This window comes from Kogia breviceps, chromosome 7, assembly GCF_026419965.1.
Source record: "Kogia breviceps isolate mKogBre1 chromosome 7, mKogBre1 haplotype 1, whole genome shotgun sequence".
Lineage (NCBI taxonomy): Eukaryota > Metazoa > Chordata > Mammalia > Artiodactyla > Physeteridae > Kogia > Kogia breviceps.
In genome coordinates, this window is record NC_081316.1 from 109,352,473 (window position 1) to 109,379,361 (window position 26,889).

The 26,889-nt window shown below is 38.7% G+C and overlaps 1 protein-coding gene across 2 annotated transcripts in view; it reads left to right on the top strand.

Annotated features, from left to right (window-relative positions):
- The window catches only part of TBCEL (tubulin folding cofactor E like), a 70,625-nt gene that overhangs the window by 22,316 nt on the left and 21,420 nt on the right, over positions 1-26,889 (top strand). For both annotated transcript variants that reach the window (XM_059069795.2, XM_059069799.2), the window contains exons 4-7: positions 4,987-5,168; positions 6,475-6,731; positions 10,501-10,627; positions 12,163-12,279. In XM_059069795.2, the coding sequence (XP_058925778.1) occupies positions 4,987-5,168; positions 6,475-6,731; positions 10,501-10,627; positions 12,163-12,279 (683 nt within the window). The remainder of the gene's footprint in view (positions 1-4,986; positions 5,169-6,474; positions 6,732-10,500; positions 10,628-12,162; positions 12,280-26,889) is intronic.

The following is a 26,889-nucleotide window of genomic DNA, read 5'->3' on the forward strand; positions in this document are numbered from 1 at the left end:
TGAAGGGATTCATTACAATGTAGCACAATCACTTGCTTACTTGACAGTTTTCCTACTAGACCATGAGCTTATTCAGGGTTTTGTTTTTTATCATCAGCACTGGCATTCTAGGCATTCAGATGTTTGCTGAATGCCTTAATGAATAAATGATTGTATCTAAACGTTTGATCAGGCCCACTTGTTCTAACTTTTCCTGTGATCTTAAGACATTCACTTAGTCCTTTATCATCCATAAGACAGGACTGTTGATAAAATTAATCATCAAGACACTTGGTAGATTATTAAATATGATATGGATTCTAAGACAGCTTTCTTGTTTAAGAAAAATCTATCTATAACCCATTTTTCTTTAGCTTTTCTTATATTCATCTATTTCATAGTCTTGTTTAATCTGGTGTCTGTGCTACCAGTTATATTTCCTATTTTTATTAAGATGTTTGCCAAAATTCTTTGAGATGCACGTCACTTGATTTCCTTTTTTTTTTTTTTTTTCGCGGTACGCGGGCCTCTCACTGTTGTGGCCTCTCCAGTTGCGGAGCACAGGCTCCGGACGCGCAGGCTCAGCGGCCATGGCTCCACGGCATGTGGGATCCTCCCGGACCGGGGCACGAACCCATGTCCTCTGCATCGGCAGGCGGACTCTCAACCACTGCACCACCAGGGAAGCCCCACGTCACTTGATTTCTAAGTCATGTGTTAATATATACAGGTTTACTTGGCTGTTCCAAGAAACAATCTCTCTTTGTCCATGTAATTATTGATTGATTTACTTATCCAAACAATTGTTATAGTTCACTGTTCAACAAATTACAATCTGTGCCTTCTGGGTCCTTTGAGATGCTTAATTGACATGCATGCTCTGTCCACACTGCACAGATGCAAAAAGAACTACCTTGTTAATCCTCCTCCACGATTCCCTCAATAGTCCTGCTGAACCTCTGGTGAGATTTTTGACCTGCATGGGTGACAAGTCAGACCAACTCTTACCCTGAATCATTTCAGCTCCTATGTTCACAGGCTGATTCCCCTAAATTTATTACTTTGGGAGTAAAAATTTCATAAAGATGTTGTGCTTTGTGCTTTGACCTATACTTTGACCACATACATAAGCTTTTGCTAACTGGTAGAAACAGTTTAATAGTGATATAGTTACTACCTCAGAAGAACAATGTATGTCAACATGGATCAGAACACAGAGTTTACACTAGGTAATTCGGCCTTTTCTCTGCTTAGACAAAGGTCTCCACTGAATATTTTCCAGCTCACATTGACAGATACAGCCAGAGGGTCACATGTTTATTTGTACTCTAGTGGTGCTCGGTTGGTGTATTCCTGTAAGTGCCCTATAGTCTGATTTCAGGCAGTTTTCAAATGAAAGTTTGTTGCTGCTACCTTTCAGGTTTCCATTTATTTTTGTTTTCATGATTCCTTTATGTTTTGTCCTTAGCCTTAACTGTAGTTGATCCCAATCTTCTAGAATATATATCAGAACACAGAGAGATGGGAGAAGTACTGACAATGAAAAATATTGATTTTTAGGATTGATTAAACTCTTTGCCAAGCTGCAAAATGCCTCATAGGTCACAGTTTTAAGACATTACATTTCAATCCATTGCAACCCATGTATTTGATTACCCAGAAGATCATTTGTCCCTGGCCATTAACTAAGTTTATTTCAGCCAGTATTTGATATACCAACATGGAACAGAATAATCTAGTTGGTTCTTTTAGTGTTTTTGAATGATCACTAATGTTATGAGTATCTTCTTTTATAGTTTAAACTACTGGCTGCTTTATATTCAGAGACTAATATAAATATGAGTGAGAAGTGTAATACTTTGGGGAGAGGCAAAGATTTGTCTCCGTCCATCTAAAACTGGGCATCTATGTATTAAAAAAAAATGATGCATTTTTTAGCTTTTGATTTTTTTGGCTAAGTAGATTTTTGTCTGACTTTTCCCAAGGTACCTCTTTTTTCCTCCTTTCCTTATCAAAACCGTTTTATAAAAGACATTACACTAAGCAGTTGAGAGGAGGGAGGAATTCACGATAGGTGAGATAGAGAATAGCTTGGGTATAAATTACAGATTGTTATCTTACTACCCTTTCCCCATTTTTCTTAAAACTTTAGTTTCTTGCTTTACAACAGTCAGAGTAGAGGGTCCCCTATTAAATCATAGAGTTTTGGAGATCTAAAAGGTGATCTAAGTTCATCTCCATGTTTCTGCACGTGAGTGTCCTGAACTCACTCCAGCTAGAAGGGTCTTTATCTTTAGACTTTAAAAAAGAGAAGTCAGTATACTGCCCTAGACACTCACTGAATAATAATAGCCTTTACTATTAAGACATTTTCTACCATGAATAAATTTACCTGTGTAATGAATGCAATATTTTCCAGAATATTATCATTAATCTAAGGTTACACAAAATCCTTTTTAATTTTAACCTTTTAAAGAAAATATTTACTTCTAACATATATTATTTTTCCTGCTTGGATTATTAAACTATAGTCCAATTTTATCTTTTTTAGGATATTCTAGGGCTAATGAGTCATTATTTTAAATCTTTATTCTCATTGGACAGTAGTGCAGATGCAGACTATGAAGAAGATCACATCATGCATCTGCTAGCCTTGGGAATTCTTTCAGAAATTGCTTCAAAGACTCTGATAGTATCCACTTTGGGGGGTGTTTTCTTCTTTATTACAAAAATAAAATATGAAGGGTTGTGGTTAGCAAAGGTTTATGTGTTGTTTACTTAACTAGGGTTGTACTATAATTAGCAGTTATTCTCCATGCTGTAGTTAGAGCACAATATTCCTTTTCATCTTTTTTTTGCCCTTAAAAGAGGTGAAGCATTGCTAGTCATCATCTTATGTATGAAAGGTCTTCATATATTGGTATCCAGGTGGTAGACTGCAGTGAAGGATTGGTCCTTATGTGGACTGTTTGGCTGTGTTGTGGCCACACACGAAACTCCAAATCCTAGCCATATATCATACAAATGCTTGTTACCATTTGGTTACAGAAGAGACCAAACAGGCGAATATATGCTGACTGGTGTGAATCTCTTACATTTTAAACTGAAGCCTAGTATGTTTTCCTCTGAAAGATAGCTTAGTTATTCATTTATAAAATGAAAATAAATACGGTACTACTTCAGAGGGTGTGTTAGAATAGATGAACTAGTGTGTGTGAAGACCATTCCCTCTGACATACGTCTCCAAACCTCCTTGGAGTTAATTTACTCCTCACTGATTTTGGGGCTCCTAAACTGTACAGTACACAGTATGCAGACCTAATGTAAAGTACAGACTCCGTTCTCTTCCTCCCCATAGTCCTGCACACTGGATACATTTTTGTCATTCCCTGTGGAGCTCTGAAAAGAAACAGGCATCCAGGTTGCAACCATGAAGCTCGTCCCACCTGTGAAGCTTCTGATTCAATAGTTTATGGTGGCTCCTGGGAATCAGTATATTTTTTAAATTCTACTAATGATTTTAGATATGACATATTTAAATAAATGTGATATGACAGATAATCAGGGTTGAGATACTGGTTCATACTGTACATATCCTATTAGCCATAGTTACATTTATTAAATGGTTTTGTGCCATTAATTTAATCAACAGACATTAAGTGCCCACTTTGCAGTAGTGAGCCAGGTAAGTACTATCCCTGCTTTTACATTTTCTTGGGCAGTAGGTAAGGAAACAAGTTTCTAAAATATGTACCAATCACTGTTAAGTGCTCTACACATGTATCTCATCTAATCCTACCAACAATACTGTAAAATATGTGGGAACTGTTTTCTCCAGTTTACAAATAAGGAAACTGAGATTTGGAAAGGTTAAGTAACTTGTCAAACCACACAGCTAGGAAGTGTTAGAACCTGGTTTGAGTCAAGGTTTTCTGATTCTAAAACTAATCCTAACTATTCTGTTCTACTCCTTTTCTCATAACTTTTAGTTACCATGTTGCCTGGCTGATTGATGCTTAATACATTTACTGGGCTTCTAGTGTTTATATCATACTTGTTTAAGCTAGTTCTTCATTTTTTCTGGTTATATTTATGATTTACTTGTGGTGTATTGGAAAGAACAATGGCTCTCATTTTGAAATCCTAGATTTGGCTTCTGTGACTTTGAAACCTTACTCAAATTATTTAACATCTCCAAGCCTCAGTTTCCTCATTTATTAAAATAAAAGAATATTAGTTGTCTTGCAAGTTGTTTTGAGAATTTAGTGAAATAAGTTATATTTTAAAAACCTAGTACAATGCAGAGCAAATAGTTAAGGTCAGTAATCAGTAAAGCTCATTTCCTTTTTTTTTTTTTCTGTCTACCAAGTTGCTAGCTAAATCATTAAATTGATGATCATGTTTTCTCTTTTGTAATATAGTTACAGATGCTTTTTATTTCTGAGTAAATATATTTTAAAGTTTGGTGCATCTTTGAACCAAGCCAAAACTGTTTTCTAAGTGATTGTGAGTATGTGATCAATTTTGAATACCTGAATTGTTACCATGTAGTCTTTAATAAACCTTCAATTAGCCTTAATATGCTACTGAGGATGGAAGGAAGGAGATATTCAAAGAGAATTACTGTACATGACCCAATCCCAGCTCTTTAAAACTTGTAGCCTAAAATGTCATCTAAATGATCTTTTCTCCAAAATATCATGTAGTGATATCAAAGAGAATATTATACAGAGTAGAATCAAGAACTTTGCCAAAGGTAACATGGAAAATTTTTCTTTTCTACCATTAATTTTCAGTTATGCTACTATTTTATAGAAAGAGATTAAGTTATTTACCATGATTTGTCGCAATTATTTATGCATCTCTGCGGGTACCATCACTAAATAGGACTCCATAATGCAAATGGCCCTTTGCCTGGAGACCCACTTACTTAGGTTTTCTTGGGTATGATTGTTGTTTAAAAGCTCTGATTACTGCCTGATATGCTTTTCCTTTTTTTCTCCACAGGTCAGTAAAATTGTGTCAAATGTTCCCCAGTTGGAGTTTCTAAACCTGAGTTCCAACCCTCTGAATTTATCGGTTTTAGAAAGAACATGTGCTGGGTCATTCTCCGGGGTTCGAAAACTTGTTCTCAACAACAGCAAAGCTTCTTGGGAGACAGTCCACACGATACTGCAGGAGTTACCAGAGTAAGCCCAGAGAGCATGATGGAGAGGGAGCCATGTTGCCGTCTGTGTTAGTACATAGAGTTACTGCTGGTCTCCCATCTCAGAAATACTAGAACTGCAGATTGAATGGAGAATGAGGTTAGAAAAATGAAGTAATTAAATGAGGCTGTGAGGGTAATCTAGTAGCATTTTCATTGGAATACTTGTTCAGTGTTGGGTAGCACCAAGACATGGGATATGTCATCCTTTGGCGAGAAGATATCCCTGAGAAGCACTTATCGTTTCGAGATCAACCCAGCCTTTTTCCATTTTAATCTTCTGATTACCTGATTCCAGAATTTTGCCTTAACACTTTTCTTTGGGAGGAAAAAAAAATCATAGTGTCTCTGAAATATATTAACACTCAGATGATTAAGTGCCTAGCTTGCATGATGGGAAAATGGACCTAGTATTCCTTTCAATAATTTAAGCAGGAAAGTATACTTTTGTTTGTCAGCTTAGAAATGCTCTGTTATGTTTTGTTTGTATCTATCTTTGTATATGCACATAAATATTAAAAGGAAGTAGTTTAAAAAATATATGAAGCTGTAGTCTCCTTGACTGTCTAAATATAGAAATTATGAAAGCCTTTCAGAATCTGGTCTCAGCTTACTTATTCCATCTTAGTTTCTCACTCGCCCTCTAATGAGATTGGTTTTCTCACTGCATGCAGCATCTAGCATGGCATATGGAAGGAGCTTTTAAATCCCAGTTCCACTTACTATCCTTGTGACCTTTGATAAGCTTTTGTCTATAAAATGAACATAATTGTCTATAAAATTGTAGAAATAGAAGTACAGTCTATAAAGCACCTGCACAGGACCTGACACAGGGTAGGAATTCAATAAATGATAGTTATTATTTCTTTTTCTAAATACATGTTCATGTTGTTTCTAGAAGTTCCTTCTATGTCCTTTCAATTTACCCAAGTCTACCCCTCCTTCAAGGCCATGCATCCTTTCCTGACTATTCCAACCACAATTTTAATCCTATTCCTATATGAAGTACTGTTGTACTTACAGTTAGTTCTGCTTCATTTAGCACTTATTTACTGAAGCACAAAATTAATTTAGTAGTGGGTTATATCATTCTCTGCTGTTTTATATATTTTAGGTTTTGTCTTCCCAGCTGTATTTTAAGCTTCAGAAAGACATCTTTATAATTTTCTCTACAACACCTAGCAGAGTCTCATACATAGTAGGCACTTATTTATTGAATGACTAAAAATAGGTGCAGAGTAGAAACCTAAGTGCTTTAAACAATGAAATATTTCCTTTTTTCTCTGCAGTTTGGAAGAGCTCTTCCTGTGCCTTAATGACTATGAAACAGTGTCTTGTCCTTCTATTTGCTGTCCTTCTCTTAAGCTACTACATATAACAGACAATAACCTCCAAGACTGGACTGAAATACGCAAGTTAGGAGTTATGTTTCCTTCACTGGATACCCTCGTCCTGGCCAACAACCATCTGAATGCTATTGAGGAGCCTGATGATTCATTGGCTAGGTTGTTTCCTAATCTGCGATCCATCAGCCTCCACAAGGCAGGTGAGGAACAGGCTTGTTCTCATTCTACGTACAGATTGATCTGAACTTACGCATGAAATACAGTGAAAGTGTATTTCTGTCAGTCACAGCTCTGTCAGTTACAGCTCTGCCTTCTTATAGGATGGATTTCAAGAATGACATGCAGATGCCTATTTTTTTAAAATAAATTTATTTATTTAATTTATTTATTTTTGGCTGCGTTGGGTCTTCGTTGCTGCGCATGGGCTTTCTCTGGTTGCGGTGGGCGGGGGCTACTCTTCGCAGCAGTGCGCAGGCTTCTCATTGTGGTGGCTTCTCTTGTTGCGGAGCTCGGGCTCTAGGCATATGGGCTTCTGTAGCTGTGGCTCGCAGGCTCAGTAGTTGTGGCGCACGGGCTTAGTTGCTCCGTGGCATGTGGGATCTTCCCAGACCAGGGCTCGAACCCATGTCCCCTGCACTGGCAGGCGGATTCTTAACCACTGTGCCACCAGGGAAGCCTGCAGATGCCTAATGATTAGCTAAATTTAAGGCATTCATTTCCATAAATGCTCTGATAAATACCAGTATTTATCGAATATTTGTTTGGCATAGCATTATATTAGCTATTAATATTTTGTATATTAAAGGGGTCATGCTATGGAAGGAGTGAAATGAAATTGATGAATTGGATAGTAAAAGGCAGGGTAAAGAGAGTACAGAGAATTACAAACTAGACTGTTCTGTCTGGATTTAGGTTGAGGAATCCCAACCTGCTATGGCTTTCAAATTCTCACTTTCCTTGTCTAGTGTTTACATATAATTGATTACCAGTTCGTTGCCACCTGATTCTGTCTATCACAGGAATGAATATTTTAGCCTATTTTTAAAAATTAATAAGCTTATTTTTTAGAGTCTTTATATTCACAGCAAAACTGAGCAGAGAGTACACAGAGCTCCCGTATACTCCCCGCCCTACATGGGAACAGCCTCCCCCGCTATCAACATCCCAGCACCTAAGTGACACCTTTCAGTTTACCTGCATTGACACGTCATCATCCAAAGGCCATGGTTTACATTAGGGCTCACTCTTGGTGTTGTACATTCTGTGGGTTTGGACAAATCTGTAACGACACACATTGTAGTATTGTACATAATATATAGTTTACTGCCCCAACCATCTTCTGTGCCTGTTCATCCCTCCCTCCCCCCTAATCCCTGGCAACTGCTTATCTCTCTGCTGTCTCCATAGTTTTGCCACTTCCAGAATGTCATATAGTTGGAATCCTACAACATGTAGCCTTTTCAGATTGGCTTCTTTCACATAGTATTACGTATTTAAATTTCCTCCATGCCTTTTCATGGCTTAATAGAATGTTCCTTTTTTAGCACTAAATAATATTCCATTGTCTGGATGTACCACAGTTTATTTATCCACTCACAAACTGAAGGACATCATGATTGCTTCCAAGTTTTGGTTTAATTAATAAAGCTGCTGTAAACCTCCAGGTGCAGGTTTTTGTGTGGACATGAGTATTCAGTTCATTTGGGTGAATAACAAAGAGTGCAGTTGCTAGATCATGTGGTGAGAGTATGTGTAGTTTTGTAATGAGCCGCCGAACTCTTTTCTGAAGTGGCTGTATCATTTTACATTGAGCCAGCAATGGAGGAGAATTCCTGTTGCTCCACATCCTTTTTTTTTCTTTTTTTTTTTTCAGTTTCAACATTTATTAGCATCTTGCTTTCTGTATTTATCCCCCATACTGTTTTTCCTTTGGGGGGACTATTTTAAACGCAAATCTCAGCAATCATGTAATTTCAGCCTTAAAATCTTCAGTATGTATCTTTAACAGATAAAACATACTCTTAGTCTACAACAACCCTCCTACCTGCACCTGATTTTTTTTGTATTGTCCCTTTCTACATTTATGTTGCTCCACATCCTTGACAGCATTTGGTGCTGTGAGTGTTTTGGCCTTTGGCCATTCTAATATGTGTATAGTGGTATCTCATTTTAATTTACATTTTCCTAATGGCATATGATGTGGAACATCTTCTCATATGCTTTACTTGCCATCTGTATATCTTCTTTGGCTTGCCATCTGTATATCTTCTTTGGCGAGGTGTCTGTTCAGGTTTTCCACCCATTTTTTATTTTTATTTTTATTTTTTTTATTTTTATTTTTTGTGGTACGCGGGCCTCTCACTGCTGTGGGCTCTCCTGCTGCGGAGCACAGGCTCCGGACGCACAGGCTCAGCGGCCATGGCTCATGGGCCTAACCGCTCTGTGGCACGTGGGATCCTCCTGGACCGGGGCACGAACCCGCGTCCCCTGCATCGGCAGGCGGGCTCTCAACCACTGTGCCACCAGGGAAGCCCTCCACCCATTTTTTAATCAGATTGTTCATTTTCCTGTTGTTGAGTTTTAAGGGTTCTTTGTATATTTTATCAGTATGCCTTTAGCAAATGCATTCTCCCAGTGTATGGATTTTCTTCTCATTCTCTTGGTATTGTCTTTCAGCCTATTTTTTAAACAACTACATAAGTAAAAATAATTCTGACCTATTACTGAAAAACATAAATGGTTTATTCCACCACGGAGATTATAAGGGCGGGAATTAAGTCTTAAAAACAAGTGATTTGGGGCTTCCCTGGTGGCGCAGTGGTTGAGAGTCCGCCTGCCGATGCAGGGGACACGGGTTCGTGCCCCGGTCCGGGAAGATCCCACATGCCGCGGAGCGGCTGGGCCCGTGAGCCATGGCCGCTGAGCCTGCGCGTCCGGAGCCTGTGCTCCGCAACGGGAGAGGCCACAACAGTGAGAGGCCCGCATACCAAAAAAAAACAAAAAACAAAAAACAAAAAAACCCAAGTGATTTGCATAAGGAAGCTGTTTATTTCACAAGTTGACATCCCTTGAGCTAACTCTATTCTTCCTCCTAGATGGCAATGCCATTCTGAAGGGAAGAGGACAGTGACCTGGGATAGTTTTGTACCAGGGTCCTCACAAACTGCCCTTCTGCCTTTACCCTTGCTGAAGGTTGATAGAAATAGGAAGGGACTACGTTGTTTTCTGCAATGGATTTAATGTGTTGTAAAACTGACCAGCTTCATTATTACAGGGATATTTTTCCTACCAGTGCCAAGTATTGACTTGACTTGGATGATACATTTGTTCACAGCTATAGGAAGAGTTTCCTTTTAGCTCTGAACAATCTTAATTTGTTTCATGTTTTCCTACCCAAGGGTTCAGTTTTTTTTGTTTTTGATTTTGTTTGTTTGTTCTAAATTTTGAACCTGTTTTCCCTGTCCCCAAAAGGAGGACAGTTGAAAGATGATATTTAGTTTCGGGTTCTATTGACCTTGTGCATTTTAGTGTTTGTTAGGTAGAAATTTACTCTGGCAGCGTCCACTCTGATCAACAGTTATGTTCTCTGAGCCTCTGTCTGATGAAAGAGTTGATCACATCACTTTTTCAATTATGTAATCATGGCATCCATCCTGCTAATGAAACCACCAGTGGCCGCCTTTACCAGCCATTTGGGTGGAGAATCAGTAGATGAGTGGATGTTGGAGAATAGAGGGCGTCCCTTGAGCACTGGGATCACAGGGATAAGAGCGGTCCCAGGGAAGCTTTTATGGTGTTTTATTCCATTCTTTCCTTGGATAAAGAAAAATTTTCAGGATCTCTAGTTAGTTTATGATGATCATTTTAACATTTCAGAACCTATTAATGGAAATAAATTTTTTTGCTATGTTTATCTTCTCATTTGTGTGCTTTTCTGGATTTACTTAAACAATATATTTCTCCAATTAGGTTTGCAGTCCTGGGAAGACATTGACAAACTAAACTCATTCCCTAAACTTGAAGAAGTGAGGTTGTTAGGAATTCCTCTTCTTCAGCCATATACCACCGAGGAGCGAAGGAAATTGGTAATAGCCAGGTCTGTTGTACTGATTATTCTGCTTTCTTTTCTCGGGGCCTTGTTGTTTCATTAAAGGGATAATGCACTGTTTGGGGGTGAGGGGAGCGCACTGTATGTTTATCCATCTCTAGTACAGACTACTCAAAGGAGCTGCTTCTGTAGCTCCAAATCCTAGAGGAAAAGGAATGCAATATGATGAGAAAAATGTGAAATATAATTGATCTGCCAAGACCACTGAAAAATTTCCTCGCAAATCTATTCTATGTTTATACTTTTAAATATTTACAATATTTGAAATCCTGTTTTGGGTCATGAAGCAAAAGTAGGTGTAATAGGGAATCAACTCTATTTTAGTTACCCTTATTTTCTGTGTTAACAGAGAAGTCATTTAAAGTGTAAATACCTGAAAATTGGGCTGTTCCATTAGTGTAAAACTTAAGAGAGTAGCATCTGTGTTTTCTTCTTCAATGTAGATTGACTTAAACGTGACCACCATGCTGTTACCTTCTTCCTCTGACTCCCCTGCCTTTCGTGTCTCAGCCCCTGCCTCCCCCAGACTACTAAAATGTCCCATGAGGGTTTATTTTTGTAAGTGTCTTTAGCAGCAGTAAGGCTTGACTAAGATGTAAAGGGCCACGGAGTTTTGATTTGTTCTCTCGTGTACTATACATAGTAATTTTGACAGGGGAACAGTAGGCTTTAAGGTTCCCTAAAGAAGAGTGGTTCTATAAACCACTTTGATCTTTCTGACCAACTAATACCTACCAGATCTTTACCGCTTTCCAGTTGTTAACATACACAGTAATATCCCACTGAAGAAATAAATTTCAGCATACTTTTCTTCTACGAAGAGTAAGTCTTGCAGGCCTTGTAGTTTATTTTCTTTACACAGTTCTTCTGTAAATATAATAAATGAATTCCTGAACTATATGACCAATTTGTACTGACTGCTTTGTAGACCTGTGCTGTCCAGTATGGCACCGTCAGTCATGGGTGACTTTTGAGCACCTGAAATCATGGCTAGTCTGAATTGAAATGTGCCGTAAGTGAAAAAGACACACTAGATTTCAAACACTTTATCTGAAAAAAAGAACATTTAAGTATTAAATTAAGAACAGTTAAATATCTTAGTTATTTTTTTAGTATTGATTATAGATTGAAATGATTGTATCCTGGATATATTGGGTTAAATATAATATATTATTAATCTTATCTGTTTTATTTTTACTTTTTAAAATACGGCTACTAGAGAATTTAAAATTACGTGTGTGGCTTGCATGATGCTCAAGTTGGACCATGCTGCCTAGGATCTTATTTTGAAAGGTGAAGTATGTTTATAAAAGGTCAGTGTCACATCCAAAAATGAAACTTTAGATATTTTTGGTCCTTTTATTTTTATACCACGTTAATTCATGCTGGTAGTTGTACACAAGCAGAGCTACATCAAATGAGTCTTTTCAAGAGAATAGGACTGGGCCTCAAACCAATAACTTTATTTCTAAGGCTAAATATTTTTATTATTTTAAAATGTCTCTTTTGCTTTTTATTTATAGATTGCCATCGGTTTCCAAACTTAATGGCAGTGTTGTCACTGACGGTGAGCGAGAAGATTCTGAGAGATTTTTTATTCGTTACTATGTGGATGTTCCACAGGAAGAAGTGCCATTCAGGTAAAAATCCCTCATCAGCTTAGCAACACTTTAGCAAGTATTGAGGCAACCTAAGAACTATTGCTTTAGAGCAAAATCTAATAATTTGTTGTTGGACTCTCTTAGAGAACTTTGGTGATAGGTTAAAAAATAAAGGAAGAAATGCAAAAAGCAAACTTGCTTTATCTCATTTTCCATGGTGTATTTCTTCTAGCCTTGCACTTGTATTAAGAATGGTTGGGTAAGTACGTATTGACTACTTCTAGTAGTTCCCACTCCGTGTTCTTTATCATCAATTCCTTTTTGATCCTCTTCTCCAGGAGCACATTTTCACCCATCGCTAAAACTGGTTTCTTCTTTCACATTGCATCTGCTTTTAAGATATACTATGTTCTGCAGTTTGAAAGATTTGACAAATGTGCACGAGGTTTAGAGAATATGAGAAAAGGACTAGAAAATAGACTCCTGAGGAAATAGTAAAGGAATTAGGATGGTTGAGTAGGAATAGAAACGCTGAGGCCTAAATTAGTACCTTTAAGTATATGAAAAGTCAATATGTATTGTTTGGTAAGAAACTACCTTTAATATTCTGTAAATGTAAAAGGAAATGTAGCAGATATGATATATGTAAATATAAGGGAAAAAAAGACCCCCCAAACAGGTTTCTGGGTGTTGGAAACTAGAATCAGTTACCCCCAAATTTATATTCTTTTCTTAATGACTTTAAGAATAATACGAAACCCCATTTGGCAGGAGGAGTTTCAATCCAACGAGATGCAAGTCAGGACTAAATGTGAGTCAAAGCACATTCTGGTTATAAATTTCTTTTGTCCTTCTGGTTACAAATTTCTGTGATTCGAATTCATTCTTACTGAACATTATTTTTTCCCAAAGTTCTCTATTATTTACAGACTTTAAGGGGGTCGCCATTCTATAAGGCTCAACCAGTGCTGTGTAAAAATATCTGTGCTATTATCAGTAGAATTTTACAGCTTAAGCGTTTAAAAAATATTAGACAAATTAAGGAAGGATTTTGAAGCTAACCTTTTAAAATTAGCTAAGAACAGCTAGGTAGGGAGAGATATGACTGTCTTTTTAACACAACCCAGAAATGTTAGGTTAAACCACATGAAAATTTGGGGGGTTAAAAAAAATGGTCTGATAACTATAGTTTTCATTTGATTCAGTCTAACAGATTAATAGAAGAAGTAAGTATTCTGGCTTTGAGCATACGTCTGTCATTGTAGTTTACTTATCTTCCATTGTGCTACAGGAAGTAGTATATACATAGGCAGTAAATTGTTTCTGTCCCTGATGGCATAATTATCCTAAAGTGCATTTATGCCTCTGTAGTAGTCAGTGTGCTTGAATGCATGTCATAGAAATCATCTGTAATCAGGGGAGGACTTTACTGGAGGGGTATTGAGAAACTAAAAGAATTGCTAGGTGGGCTAGAGAACCCGTTTTAGACAGGAACCAAGGGAGGCAAGGATGGCCAAGGTTTCGACTTACAGTCTTCTTTATATATTTCCGTTGGCACTACAACGCTGGACTTAACCACTTAACACTTGCAGCTGTGTCATGGATTTTTTATTTCCCCATAAGTGCTGAAAATAATCTCTCACTGACCTTTGCTTCATTCCCTAAGGGTCAAAACTATGCATCTGACCAATTGATTGGGTATGTTTAAGGCATGTGCCCACACTCTGTCTCCCAAGAGATAGGGAAGACAGATTATCTTCTCCACTTTGGCTTCTGCAATGAGAGGTAGAATCTTGCTTCCCCTGATCTTGGGACTTCCCCTCAAATAGGAACAACTCAGCAAAAAGAATGTCTACTATAGTCTGACACTTTGACTTCTTTGACTTTCCCCATAGTTATATATTAAAAATTATTCTTACCTATCCTAATAAATTCCTTGTATAGATGAAAACACATTTCTCTCTCCCTGAAATGAGATAACCTATTCTAATCCTACATAGACTGTGAGCAATTAGCTACTGCCAGAGATTTATACAGTCAAGGTATTTTACTTACCACTCTGGCCTTGCTGCCTATTTATGTAATTATGCCTTCTTTCTCACTCACTAGTAGTTAGAGGCCACTGCTTGGTCTCTTCCTTCCTTTTTTAAAAAATTTTAAAATTTTTTATTCTTATTAGTCATCCATTTTATACACATCAGTGTATACATGTCAATCCTAATCTCCCAATTCATCTCACCACCACCCACACCCCCCACCACTTTCCCCCCTTGGTGTCCATACGTTTGTTCTCTACATCTGTGTCTCAATTTCTGCCCTGCAAACCAGTTCATCTGTACCATTTTTCTAGGTTCCATATATATGTGTTAATATATGATATTTGTTTTTCTCTTTCTGACTTGCTTCACTCTGTATGACAGTCTCTAGATCCATCCACATCTCTACAAATGACCCAATTTCATTCCTTTTTATGCCTGAGTAATATTCCATGGTATACATGTACCACATCTTCTTCATCCATTCGTCTGTCGATGGGCATTTAGGTTGCTTCCATGACCTGGCTATTGTAAATAGTGCTGCAATGAACATTGGGCTGCATGTGTCCTTTTGAATTATGGTTTTCTCTGGGTATATGCCCAGTAGTGGGATTGCTAGGTCATATGGTAATTCTATTTGTAGTTTTTTAAGGAACCTCCATGCTGTTCTCCATAGTGGCTGTATCAATTTACATTCCCACCAACAGTGCAAGAGGGTTCCCTTTTCTCCACACCCTCTCCAGCATTTGTTGTTTGTAGCTTTTCTGATGATGCCCATTCTAACTGATGTGAGGTGATACCTCATTGTAGTTTTGATTTGCATTTCTCTAATAATTAGTGATGTTGAGCAGCTTTTCATGTGCTTCTTGGCCATTGTATGTCTACTTTAGAGGAATGTCTATTTAGATCTTCTCCCCATTTTTGGATTGGGTTGTTTGTTTTTTTAATATTGAGCTGCATGAGCTGCTTATATATTTTGGAGATTAATCCTTTGTCCATTGATTTGCAAATATTTTCTCCCATTCTGAGGGGTGTCTTTTCATCTTGTTTATGGGATCCTTTGTTGTGCAAAAGCGTTTAAGTTTCATTAGGTCCCATTTGTTTATTTTTGTTTTTATTTCCATTACTCTAAGAGGTGGATCAAAAAAGATCTTGCTGTGATTTATGTCAAAGAGTGTTCTTCCTATGTTTTCCTATAAGAGTTTTATAGTGTCCCATCTTACATTTAGGTCTCTAATCCATTTTGAGTTTATTTTTGTGTATGATGTTAGGGAGTGTTCTAATTTCATTCTTTTACATGTAGCTGTCCAGTTTTCCCAGCACCGCTTATTGAAGAGACTCTCCTTTCTCCATTGTATATCCTTGCCTCTTTTGTCATAGATTAGTTGAACATAGGTGTGTGGGTTTATCTCTGGGCTTTCTATCTTGTTCCATTGATCTATAGTTCTGTTTTTGTGCCAGTACCATATTGTCTTGATTACTGTAGTTTTGTGGTGTAGTCTGAAGTCAGAGAGTCTGATGCCTCCAGCTCTGCTTTTTCCCCTCAAGACTGCTTTGCCTATTTGGGGTCTTTTGTGTCTCCATAGAAATTTTAAGATTTTTTGTTCTAGTTCTGTAAAAACTTCAATTGGTTACTTGATAGGGATTGCACTGAATCTGTAGATTGCTTTGGGTAGTAGAGTCATTTTCACAATATTGATTCTTCCAGTCCAAGAACATGGTATATCTCTCCATCTGTTGGTATCATCTTTAATTTCTTGCATCAGTGTCTTATAGTTTTCTGCACACAGGTCTTTTGTCTCCCTAGGTAGGTTTACCCCTAGGTATTTTATTCTTTTTGTTGCAATGGTAAATGGGAGTGTTTCCTTAATTTCTCTTTCAGATTTTTCATCATTAGTGTATAGGAATGCAAGAGATTTCTGTGCATTAATTTTGTACCCTGCAACTTTACCAAATTCATTGATTAGCTCTAGTAGTTTTCTGGTGGCATCTTTAGGATTCTCTATGTATAGTATCATGTCATCTGCAAACAGTGACAGTTTTACTTCTTCTTTTCCAATTTGTATTCCTTTTATTTCTTTTTTTCCCTGTGATTGCCGTGGCTAGGACGTCCAAAACTATATTGAATAATAGTGGTGAGAGTGGACATCCTTGTCTTGTACCTGATCTTAGAGGAAATGCTTTCAGTTTTTCACCATTGAGAATGATGTTTGCTGTGGGTTTGTCATATCTGGCCTTTATTATGTTGAGGTAGGTTCCCTCTATGCCCACTTTCTAGAGAGTTTTTTCCATAAATGGGTGTTGAATTTTGTCAGAAGCTTCTTCTTCATCTATTGAGATGATCATATGGTTTTTATTCTTCAATTTGTTAATATGGTGTATCACATTGATTGATTTGCTATTGAAGAATCCTTGCATCCCTGGGATAAACCCCACTTGATCATAGTGTATGATCCTTTTAGTGTGTTGTTGGATTCTATTTGCTAGTACTTTGTTGAGGATTTTTGCATCTATATTCATCAGTGATATTGGTCTGTAATTTTCTTTTTGGTAGTATCTTTGTCTGATTTTGGTATCAGGGTGCTGGTGGCCCCATAGAATGAGTTTGGGAGTGTTCCTTCGTCTGCAATTTTTGGGAAGAGTTTGAGAAGGATGGGTGTTAACTCTTCTCTAAATGTTTGATAGAATTCACCTGTGAAGCCATCTGGTCCTGGACTTTCGTTTGTTGGAAGATTTTTAATCACCGTTTCAATTTCATTACTTGTGATTGGTCTGTTCATGTTTTCTGTTTCTTCCTGTTCAGTCTTGGAAGGTTATTCCTTTCTAAGAATTTGTCCATTTCTTCCAGGTTGTCCATTTTATTGGCATAGAGTTGCTTGTAGTAGTCTCTTAGGATGCTTTGTATTTCTGTGGTGTCTGTTGTAACTTCTCCTTTTTCATTTCTAATTTTATTGATTTGAGTCCTCTCCCTCTTTTTCTTGATGGGTCTGGCTAATGGTTTATCAATTTTGTTTATCTTCTCAGAGAACCAGCTTTTAGTTTTATTGATCTTTGCTAATGTTTTCTTTGTTTCTATTTCATTTATTTCTGCTCTGATCTTGATGATTTACTTCCTTCTGCTAACTTTAGGTTTTGTTCTTCTTTCTCTAGTTCCTTTAGGTATAAGGTTAGATTGTTTATTTGAGATTTTTCTTGTTTCTTGAGGTAGGCTTGTATAGCTATAAACTTCCCTCTTAGAACTGCTTTTGTTGCGTCCCATAGGTTTTGGATTGTTGTGTTTTCATTGTCATTTGTCTCTAGGTATTTTTTGATTTCTTCTTTGATTTCTTCAGTGATCTCTTGGTTATTTAGTAACGTATTGTTTAACCTCCATGTGTTTGGATTTTTTACTTTTTTTTCCATGTAATTGATTTCTAATCTCATAGCATTGTGGTCAGAAAAGATGCTTGATATGATTTCAGTTTTCTTAAATTTACTGAGGCTTGATTTGTGACCCAAGATGTGATCTATCCTGGAGAATGTTCCGTGCGCACTTGAGAGGAAAGTGTAATCTGCTATTTTTGGATGGAATGTCCTATAAATATCAATTAAGTCTATCTGATCTGTTGTGTTATTTAAAGCTTGTGTTTCCTTATTAATTTTTCTGTTTGGATGATCTGTCCATTGGTGTAAGTGAGGTGTTAAAGTCTCCCACTATTACTGTGTTACTGTCAATTTCCTCTTTTATAGCTGTTAGCCTTGCCTTATGTATTGAGGTGCTCCTATGTTGGGTGCATATATATATTTATAATTGTTATATCTTCTTCTTGGATTGATCCCTTGATCATTATGTAGTGTCCTTCCTTGTCTCTTGTAACATTCTTTATTTTGAAGTGTGTTTTATCTGCTGTGAGTATTGCTACTCCAGCTTTCTTTTGATTTCCATTTGCATGGAATATCTTTTTCCATCCCCTCACTTTCAGTCTGTAGGTGTCCCAGGTCTGAAGTGGGTCTCTTGTAGACAGCATATATATGGGTCTTGTTTTTGTATCAATTCAGCAAGCCTGTGTCTTTTGGTTGGAGCATTTAATCCATTCACATTTAAGGTAATTATTGATATGTATGTTCCTATGACCATTTTCTTAATTGTTTTGGGTTTGTTTTTGTAGATCCTTTTCTTCTCTTGTGTTCCCCACTTAGAGAAGTTCCTTTAGCATTTTTGGTAGAGCTGGTTTGGTGGTGCTGAATTCTCTTAGCTTTTGCTTTTCTGTAAAGCTTTTGATTTCTCCATCAAATCTGAATGAGATCCTTGCCGGGTAGAGTAATCTTGGTTGTAGGTTCTTCCTTTTCATCACTTTAAGTATATCATTCCACTCCCTTCTGGTTTGTAGAGTTTCTGCTGAGAAATCAGCTGTTAACCTTATGGGAGTTCCCTTGTATGTTATTTGTCGTTTTTCCCTTGCTGCTTTCAATAATTTTTCTTTGTCTTTAATTTTTGCCAGTTTGATTACTGTGTGTCTCGGTGTGTTTCTCCTTGGGTTTATCCTGTATGAGACTCTCTGCACTTCCTGGACTTGGGTGGCTATTTCCTTTCCCATGTTAGGGAAGTTTTTGACTATAATCTCTTGTAATATTTTCTTGGGTCCTTTCTCTCTCTCTTCTCCTTCTGGGACTCCTATAATGCAAATGTTGTTGCGTTTAATGTTGTCCCAGAGGTCTCTTAGGCTGTCTTCATTTCTTTTCATTCTTTTTTCTTTATTCTGTTCTGCAGCAGTGAATTCCACCATTCTGTCTTCCAGTTCACTTATCCATTCTGCCTCAGTTATTCTGCTATTGATCCCTTCTGGTGTAGTTTTCATTTCAGTTATTGTATTGTTCATCTCTGTTTGTTTGTTCTTTAATTCTTCTAGGTCTTTGTTAAACATTTCTTGCATCTTCTCGATCTTTGCTTCCATTCTTTTTTCAAGGTCCTGGATGATCTTCACTATCAGTATTCTGAATTCTTTTTCTCGAAGGTTGCCTATCTCCACTTCATTTAGTTGTTTTTCTGGGGTTTTACCTTGTTCCTTCATCTGGTACATAGCCCTCTGCCTTTTCATTTTGTCTATCTTTCTGTGAATGTGGTTTTTGTTCCACAGGCTGCAGGATTGTAGTTCTTCTTGCTTCTGCTGTCTGCCCTCTGGTGGATGAAGCTATCTAAGAGGCTTGTGCAAGTCTCCTGATGGGAGGGACTGGTGGTGGGTAGAGCTGGGTGTTGCTCTGGTGGGCAGAGCTCAGTAAAACTTGCTTGTCTTCTTGTTTTCTGATGGGTGGGGCTAGCTTCCCTCCCTGCTGGTTGTTTGGCCTGAGGCGACCCAACACTGGACCCTGCCTGGGCTCTTTGGTGAGGCTAATGGCAGACTCTGGGAGGGCTCATGCCAAGGAGTACTTCCCAGAACTTCTGCTGCCAGTGTCCTTGTCCTCAGGGTAAGACAAAGCCACCCCCCACCTCTGCCAGAGACCCTCTAACACTAGCAGGTAGGTGTGGTTCAGTCTCCCCTGGGGTCACTGCTCCTTCCCCTGGGTTCTGATGCGCACACTACTTTGTGTGTGCCCTCCAAGAATGGACTCTCTGTTTCCCCCAGTCCTGTTGAAGTCCTGTAATCAAATCCCACTAGCCTTCATAGTCTGATTCTCTAGGAATTCCTCCTCCCATTGCCGGACCCCCAGGTTTGGAAGCCTGACATGAGGCTCAGAACCTTCACTCCAGTGGGTGGACTTCTGTGGTATAAGTGTTCTCCAGTCTGTGAGTCACCCACCCAGCAGTTATGGGATTTGATTTTATTGTGATTGCATCCCTCCTACCATCTCATTGTGGCTTCTCCTTTGTCTTTGGATGTGGGGTATCTTTTTTGATGAGTTCCAGTGTCTTCCTGTTGATGATTGTTCAGCAGTTAGTTGTGATTCTGGTGTTCTTGCAAGAGGGAGTGAGAGCATGTCCTTCTACTCCGCCATCTTGAACCAATCTTCTCTTCCTTCCTTCTTGAAATTGAAATGGGCAACCTGATTTTAGTGTCTCCTACCAGCATCCCTGGCCTGTAGAATGTTTTCCAAAGATGTGAGTGTTCTACTCACTAATGTATTTTTCTTTTTTTAAAATAAATTTTTATATTTATTATTATTGTTTTTAAATTTATTTTATTTTTGGCTGTGTTGGGTCTTCGTTGCTGTGCGCGGGCTTTCTCTAGTTGCGGGAAGGGGGCTACTCTTAGTTGTGGTGCACAGGCTTTTCATTGCAGTGGCTTCTCTTGTAGCAGAGCACGGGCTCTAGGTGCGTGGGCTTCAGTAATTGTGGCACGTGGGCTGAGTAGTTCTGGCTCGCAGTCTCTAGAGTGCAGGCTCAATAGTTGTGACACATGGGCTTAGTTGCTCCATGACATGTGGGATCTTCCCAGATCAGGGCTTGAACCTGTGTCCCCTGCACTGGCAGGCGGATTCTTAACCACTGTGCCACCAGGGAAGCCCTAATGTATTTTTCAAGGCCTTAGAGAAGGAAATGTCTCTGAGTCCTTGTAGGGTCCATAGATGGAAATGGGTAAAGGGGTAACATGGGTGACAATAATTTCCATCATTCCTGTGTCCTGAAGATTTTCAATTCCTCCTTCTACATTATCTCAAATAATTTGTGACATCTCAACTTCCTTTAGCATAGACCACCACTGAGTCCAGTTTCCAATCAGTCAACTAGACAAATACTTAGAACCACTCTAAATGATTCTAAACCACTGAAGCTAGCCACTGAGGCTAGATTTTTGAATTCAGAACCTTTGGTAATATACCTACGCAAAATCAGCTGGATCTAGAATTGCTTTTCTTTCCTTGGTTAACGCACTCATTTCCTATATTCCCTGTATTTATTTCCTACATGCTTGTCCATATAAGTGACCAAAGTCTTGTAAATATTTTGATATTTTTGTAATTCACCCCACAGACCATGCTGTGATCTGATGGTAGTGCAGTAGAGTACATATGTGGAAGGATGAGGCAAATGGGGAATTAATTTACACTTGCAAGGTGATTCCTTCAGGCAAGGGAATTTTACTGCCTTTTCAAGCAGAAGAGGAACAGTCCCACTGGACCCAGCTAGCAAGGGGGGGCCTCAGTGAGGTTTAGGGATTCAGGATATTCCCAAGTCCTCAGAATCCTCCCTTACACTGCCATTCCAGTTTGTTCTCTCTGTCTCTCTCTCTCCAGTCAATGCTCCACTTTTCATGAAATAGTCCCAATATGGATGCAAGTTTAACTGACCTCTAATTCAGCAACCTAGAGCATCAAACCTTGTGTATTTGTTTTCATAGCTACCTCAGCTCTGTTGTTGTAAGAGAGAAAAGATCCTTTTCTTAAAAGTACCTGGGTTTCAGTCTGTGCCTGAAGCCTAGTTTATAGGAATTCGACCTTAATAGTCCCTTTATGTAAGCTGTCTTGTGCGCTTAGAATAGCAGATGCCCATGGTCTTGAATTCTTCATTCCCTTCATGTTGTTTTATTCTTGACAGCACTCTCTCAATCTCCTAGAGCGTTTCATGTGAACTCAAGTGATAATTAGTATTTCACCACTCCATGTCAAGGACTTGCAGAATCCCTTCTATGAAAACTAATATGATATTCACTGGCCTCTACTAGGCCAGAAACCAATCCCAAATTTCCCTTAATTATCTGAGGTACTATTGCCAGTAATCTACTCCCTAGTACCAGTGCACACAACAGAAATCAACTCTGGCCAATTTAAGTAGGATAGGAATTTAGTAAAAGAATAATGAGTACTATGTAGTGCACAGAATTGACAAGATTAGAGAATTAGGCTTGGGCAGGATTGAGGGGAAGCAAGGCACAGCCAAGATTTCTGCAGACCTCACTATGTAAACTGTATGCTTCTTCCACTGGTTACTACACAGTCATCAGCAAGCTGCTCAACTTCATTGCCCTCAGACATTGCAGCCATGCCTTTGAATGCTTGACTCTTCTCTATCTTCTGTGAATAATCTCTGTCAGACCTTATGTCCTTGCATTACATCTTAATATTTAAAATTCCAGCTATAGTTAGACAGGTTTATGTCACCTTCCCATGTTCTAACTTCCAGGGAGTGGAGAAAGAGAATATCTACTCCTCTTTAGTTTCTGTAGTGGGAAGAGGTTTCTGCCTCTCATCTGTCTGGGGTTTCCCTCAAATCAGAAGGGCATTCAGATGCTGGACAGCCAAAGCTGACATATACCCACTACGGTACATGTTCCCTAGTAGTTTTCTTGTAAGTCTCCTGGTAGAATGTTTTTTGAGCCATTGTGATGTGCCAGGGACTGTGTTAGGCACGTTAAAGAGAACTATAATAGGGGCTTCCCTGGTGGCGCAGTGGTTGAGAGCCCGCCTGCCGATGCAGGGGACGCGGGTTCATGCCCCGGTCCGGGAAGATCCCACATGCCGCGGAGCGGCTGGGCCCGTGAGCCGTGGCCGCTGGGCCTGCGCGTCCCGAGCCTGTGCTCCGCAACGGGAGAGGCCACAACAGTGAGAGGCCCGCATACCGCAAAAAGAAAAAGAAAAAAAGAACTATAATAGCATTCATGCTGATGCGAGATAAAATGGTGAATAAGCACAGAGGAATTTATATTAAAATACATTCATTATGTATTAAGAGTGATATAGAAACAGGGTATTAGTACCATGCTTACCATACCTTTAAATTGTCTTCTAAGTTATATGCATAATTTCTCTCCAAAATGCCAATGAATAGTGAATAGCACAGTGCATAGTTAGTAAAAGGTGAAGGAAGACTTGACTGTCTGGATAATTCAGTGTTTCATACAGAATCACATTTGAGCTTTAGGAGGGATTGAGGTATCCATTCATTTTGAGGAAAAACATTTCCTTTCATTTGACCATGGGTTTTTAAAGTCAGTGTCTAACTTGATTTTCGTATAAATTCTAACTTCTACAGCATCCTTCCGTAGTGTTAGGTTCCCTGAGCTTCTCCTCCTCCTCTCATTTTCCTGTCTGTGTCATTAAACACCAAATACCTCTGCTCAACTTAGACGTAAGTAAGAAAAATTAGCCAAAAAATCTTTTGAGGGCATGAATTAAAAGCCTTTATAGGGCTTCCCTGGTGGCGCAGTGGTTGAGAGTCCGCCTGCCGATGCAGGGGACACGGGTTCGTGCCCCGGTCCGGGAAGATCCCACATGCCGCGGAGCGGCTGGGCCCGCAACGGGAGAGGCCACAACAGTGAGAGGCCCGCATACCGCAAAAAAAAAAAAAAAAGCCTTTATAATCAATTTAGTGTCCTTTATGGGAGCAAAGTTATTTTGTGAGTCAGTTGGATTATTCACACACATCTGTTTCCATGTGATTAGTCATTTTGGCAACAGAAGACTTTAAAGATGATCCAGAAATTTACATATTCTGTTTTTCCATCAAAGAATAAAATACAAGCTCCAGTTACCTATATGACTTCAACTTTTTTTGATGAACAGAATAAAATGTTTAGAGGACTGAGAGGAGACATACTTATTAAGAGTGTTATAATTCCTTACAGGTGCTCAGTTATCATCTTCATTGCCTTCTACTTTCAGGTGGAGCTGGAAGTTTAGCCTCTCTACTGTAGCTGTTTATGGTGATAATGGACTAACACACACACAAAAAGTGAGGAATCGCTCATATGTTTCATGTTTATTTACTTCGTGAAACAATAGGAGACGAAAAATCTCTGTTTCATGATTCTTGGCCTTTAAACATCATAGTGTTTGCTTTTCCAATCAATAGACTCTTTCTTTTAGAGCCTTCATCTCTGCCTTTTCTCTTCATGGCTTGTGTAGCAGTGGTGTGCTATTTCAAAATCAATTCAGTTTGTGCTGCAGGTGGTTGAAAAGATGTCCTCACTGGGTTGGTCATATTTCAATCATTGAACTCTCATATTGTACCAGGAGACCTTCTAGGAAATAACTCTAGATTCTAATAGCTGGGCTTCAAAGGACAGTTTAATTTATTTACTGAATACCTACTATGGACTAAGAGGCTTAGAGCCAGAAGCTGAAGATAAGACAAAAAAAGTAGTGTCTACTCTCAAGAAGCTTGCCATCTGGACTAAGCTAGAGATATATTTCCTCTGCTGGAGCCTCCTCATGTTCCCAAGCTCTAAAAATTCAGTTATCCCAGGATTTGGTGCTTGTACCTCTTCTCTTCTATACTCATCCTCTAGGTACTTTCATCCAGTCCTGTGGCTTCCCATGCCTTTTGATTTCAAATAATTGCCAAATTTATACCTTCAGCTCTGATCTGCCCCTAAATTCCAGACTAGTATTTCCAGATACCTACTTGACATCTCCACCTGGATGTTTAAACCTAATGTGTCCAAAACTGAACTTTTGGTCCCTCCTTTACCTTTCCCTGGCCCCTTCGCCTCCCCGCCTTATCTCCTGCTCTGTACATTTTTCTCAATCTCTCCATTTTTCCAGTTGCTCAGGATTAAGCGTTGGGCATCGTCCCTGATTTCTTTCTCCCACACCCCACGTCTAGTCCATTTGTTCTTGTTTTTATTTTCAATTCTGCTTTCAAAAATATATAGAATCTTACTACTTCTTAGCATCATTTTAGTTCAAGCCTTCCTAATCTCTTACCTGTGTTATTAGAGTAGCCTTCCAATTGTGTTACTGAGACCAAGCTCGTTCCGCTCACTGTACAACAGGTCAATAAATCGAGAGAAAAGTTGTTGGGATAACAACAGCTTTATTTGGAATGCCAGCAGACTGAGAAGATGGTGGACTGGAGTCCCAAAGAACCATCTTACTTGAGTTAGAATTCAAGCTTCTTTTATATTAAAAGGGGAGGGGTGCGGCTGCTTGTGGCCAACTTCCTGGTGTGGGAGTCATTTGTTCTTGCAGCCGTCCAAGTAGGTCAGGTCAGGTCAGGTCACGATGTTCCTGTAAACCTCCAACAAAACAAGTGTTATTCTCTGTTCTGCAACTTTTTAATCTCTATATGAATGAAAAGTGTTGTACTTTTAACGGTCAGAGCCATGAGAATGGGCTATCCTATATATTTCAGGCTATAGGCAACATTCTTAACTTGTAGCAAAAGCAACGGAATACAAACGTTAAGTAAAAGTAGCACATCTAATATGGAGTCAGATTTGTTCTTCCTTATTGCAATTGGCCTCCTTATATCCACCCTTGCCGCCTATAGCTTATTCTCCACATGGCAGCCAGTTTATAAGAATTCAAGTAAAGAAAAAAAAAGCCTTGCTGTTCCTCAACGCACCAAGCACCCTTCCACCTCAGGCCTCTGCATTTTTTTCCCCTGTCCAGAATGCACCAAGTTAACTGCTTGGCTCTCTCCCTCTCTGATGCCTCATCAGAGACTCCCTCCCTGACCAGCCTAGCTAAACTAGCACACCTCTGTCTCCTATCATTCTCTTAACCTACCATTATTTTTCTTATTTATCAACACCTAACTTACATTTCTTATATATTATCGGTCTCCCCTGCACTGTACTGTAAGCTCTGTAAAGGCAGGGACTTCTCTTTTGTACTTTGCCCTATCTAGAGCAGTACCTGACAATATAGCAGCTGTTCAGTAAAGTGATTGAATCTTCAAATTATGCTCTGGGAGCACAAAGGAGTACTTAGCTCTGCTGGAAGAAGTGGGACTTTCTAGAAAATGACTGAGTTAATCTGGTGAAGGTGAGGGGAGAATATTCCAGACAGAAGGAAGTATGTGGGAAGTCAAGGCACAGAGGTATGAAATAACACTTTATATGTAGTGAACTATAGCAGTTTCAGTATGACTTAGTGAAAAGCAATTAAGTGGGAAGTAGTGGCAGATAACACTGGGGAGGAAGGTAGAAAACAGGGCAGGTCATTCGAGACCTTGGTATGCCATGCCAGACTAGGACTTTTTCTTGTGGGCCGTGGGAAATCATTGAAAGGCTTCAATGGGAAAGTTATGTGGGCAGATTTTGGTTTGTATCTAGAAGGAGAAGCTGAGAGAGACGCAGGGACCTAGTTAATAACTGAGACATGAGTAAAGGAGGATATGTGTATCAGAGGTCCTTTATGTCTCTTTACATAAGACTGAATTTCACTGCAGAATTTAAAGTAGTCCTTTGAAAACACCTTGTGAAATTCTACATGTTTTCTGGTATTTATAGCCCTGCTTTCTCTAGGGGTATAAAAGTGCCATTTAGAGAGAAAGAAACCTCTACATTTATGAATCTGGTACATTTTAAAGTGTACCTGTTTATTATTTCTGCCTTGCCGTTTATCAGATGTCTGTCCACATTGCCTATATTTATCAGTTCTTTTATTTTGTATTTGCTTTATCTCTGAATTTCCTGAGAGATTGAATTTAAATTACTTATTTAGTACTTAACTAATACACAGTCCCCCTCTGTTTATTTTTAAAGAGAAACAAAAAAGAAAAACCATGTAACTTTTCTTTTAGAGATCAACATATCATGTATCTTTTGGGGGTCCAATGGTTTCTTTTTGTTTTTGAGGACAGTCGGGGAAAGTAAATTCATTGATTTGGGGTGTCTTTTTCCAGACTTTAGAGTTTTGGTTTTCATGAAGAGGAGTTAGAGGCATAGGTACAGTGAACAATTATTTGACAGGA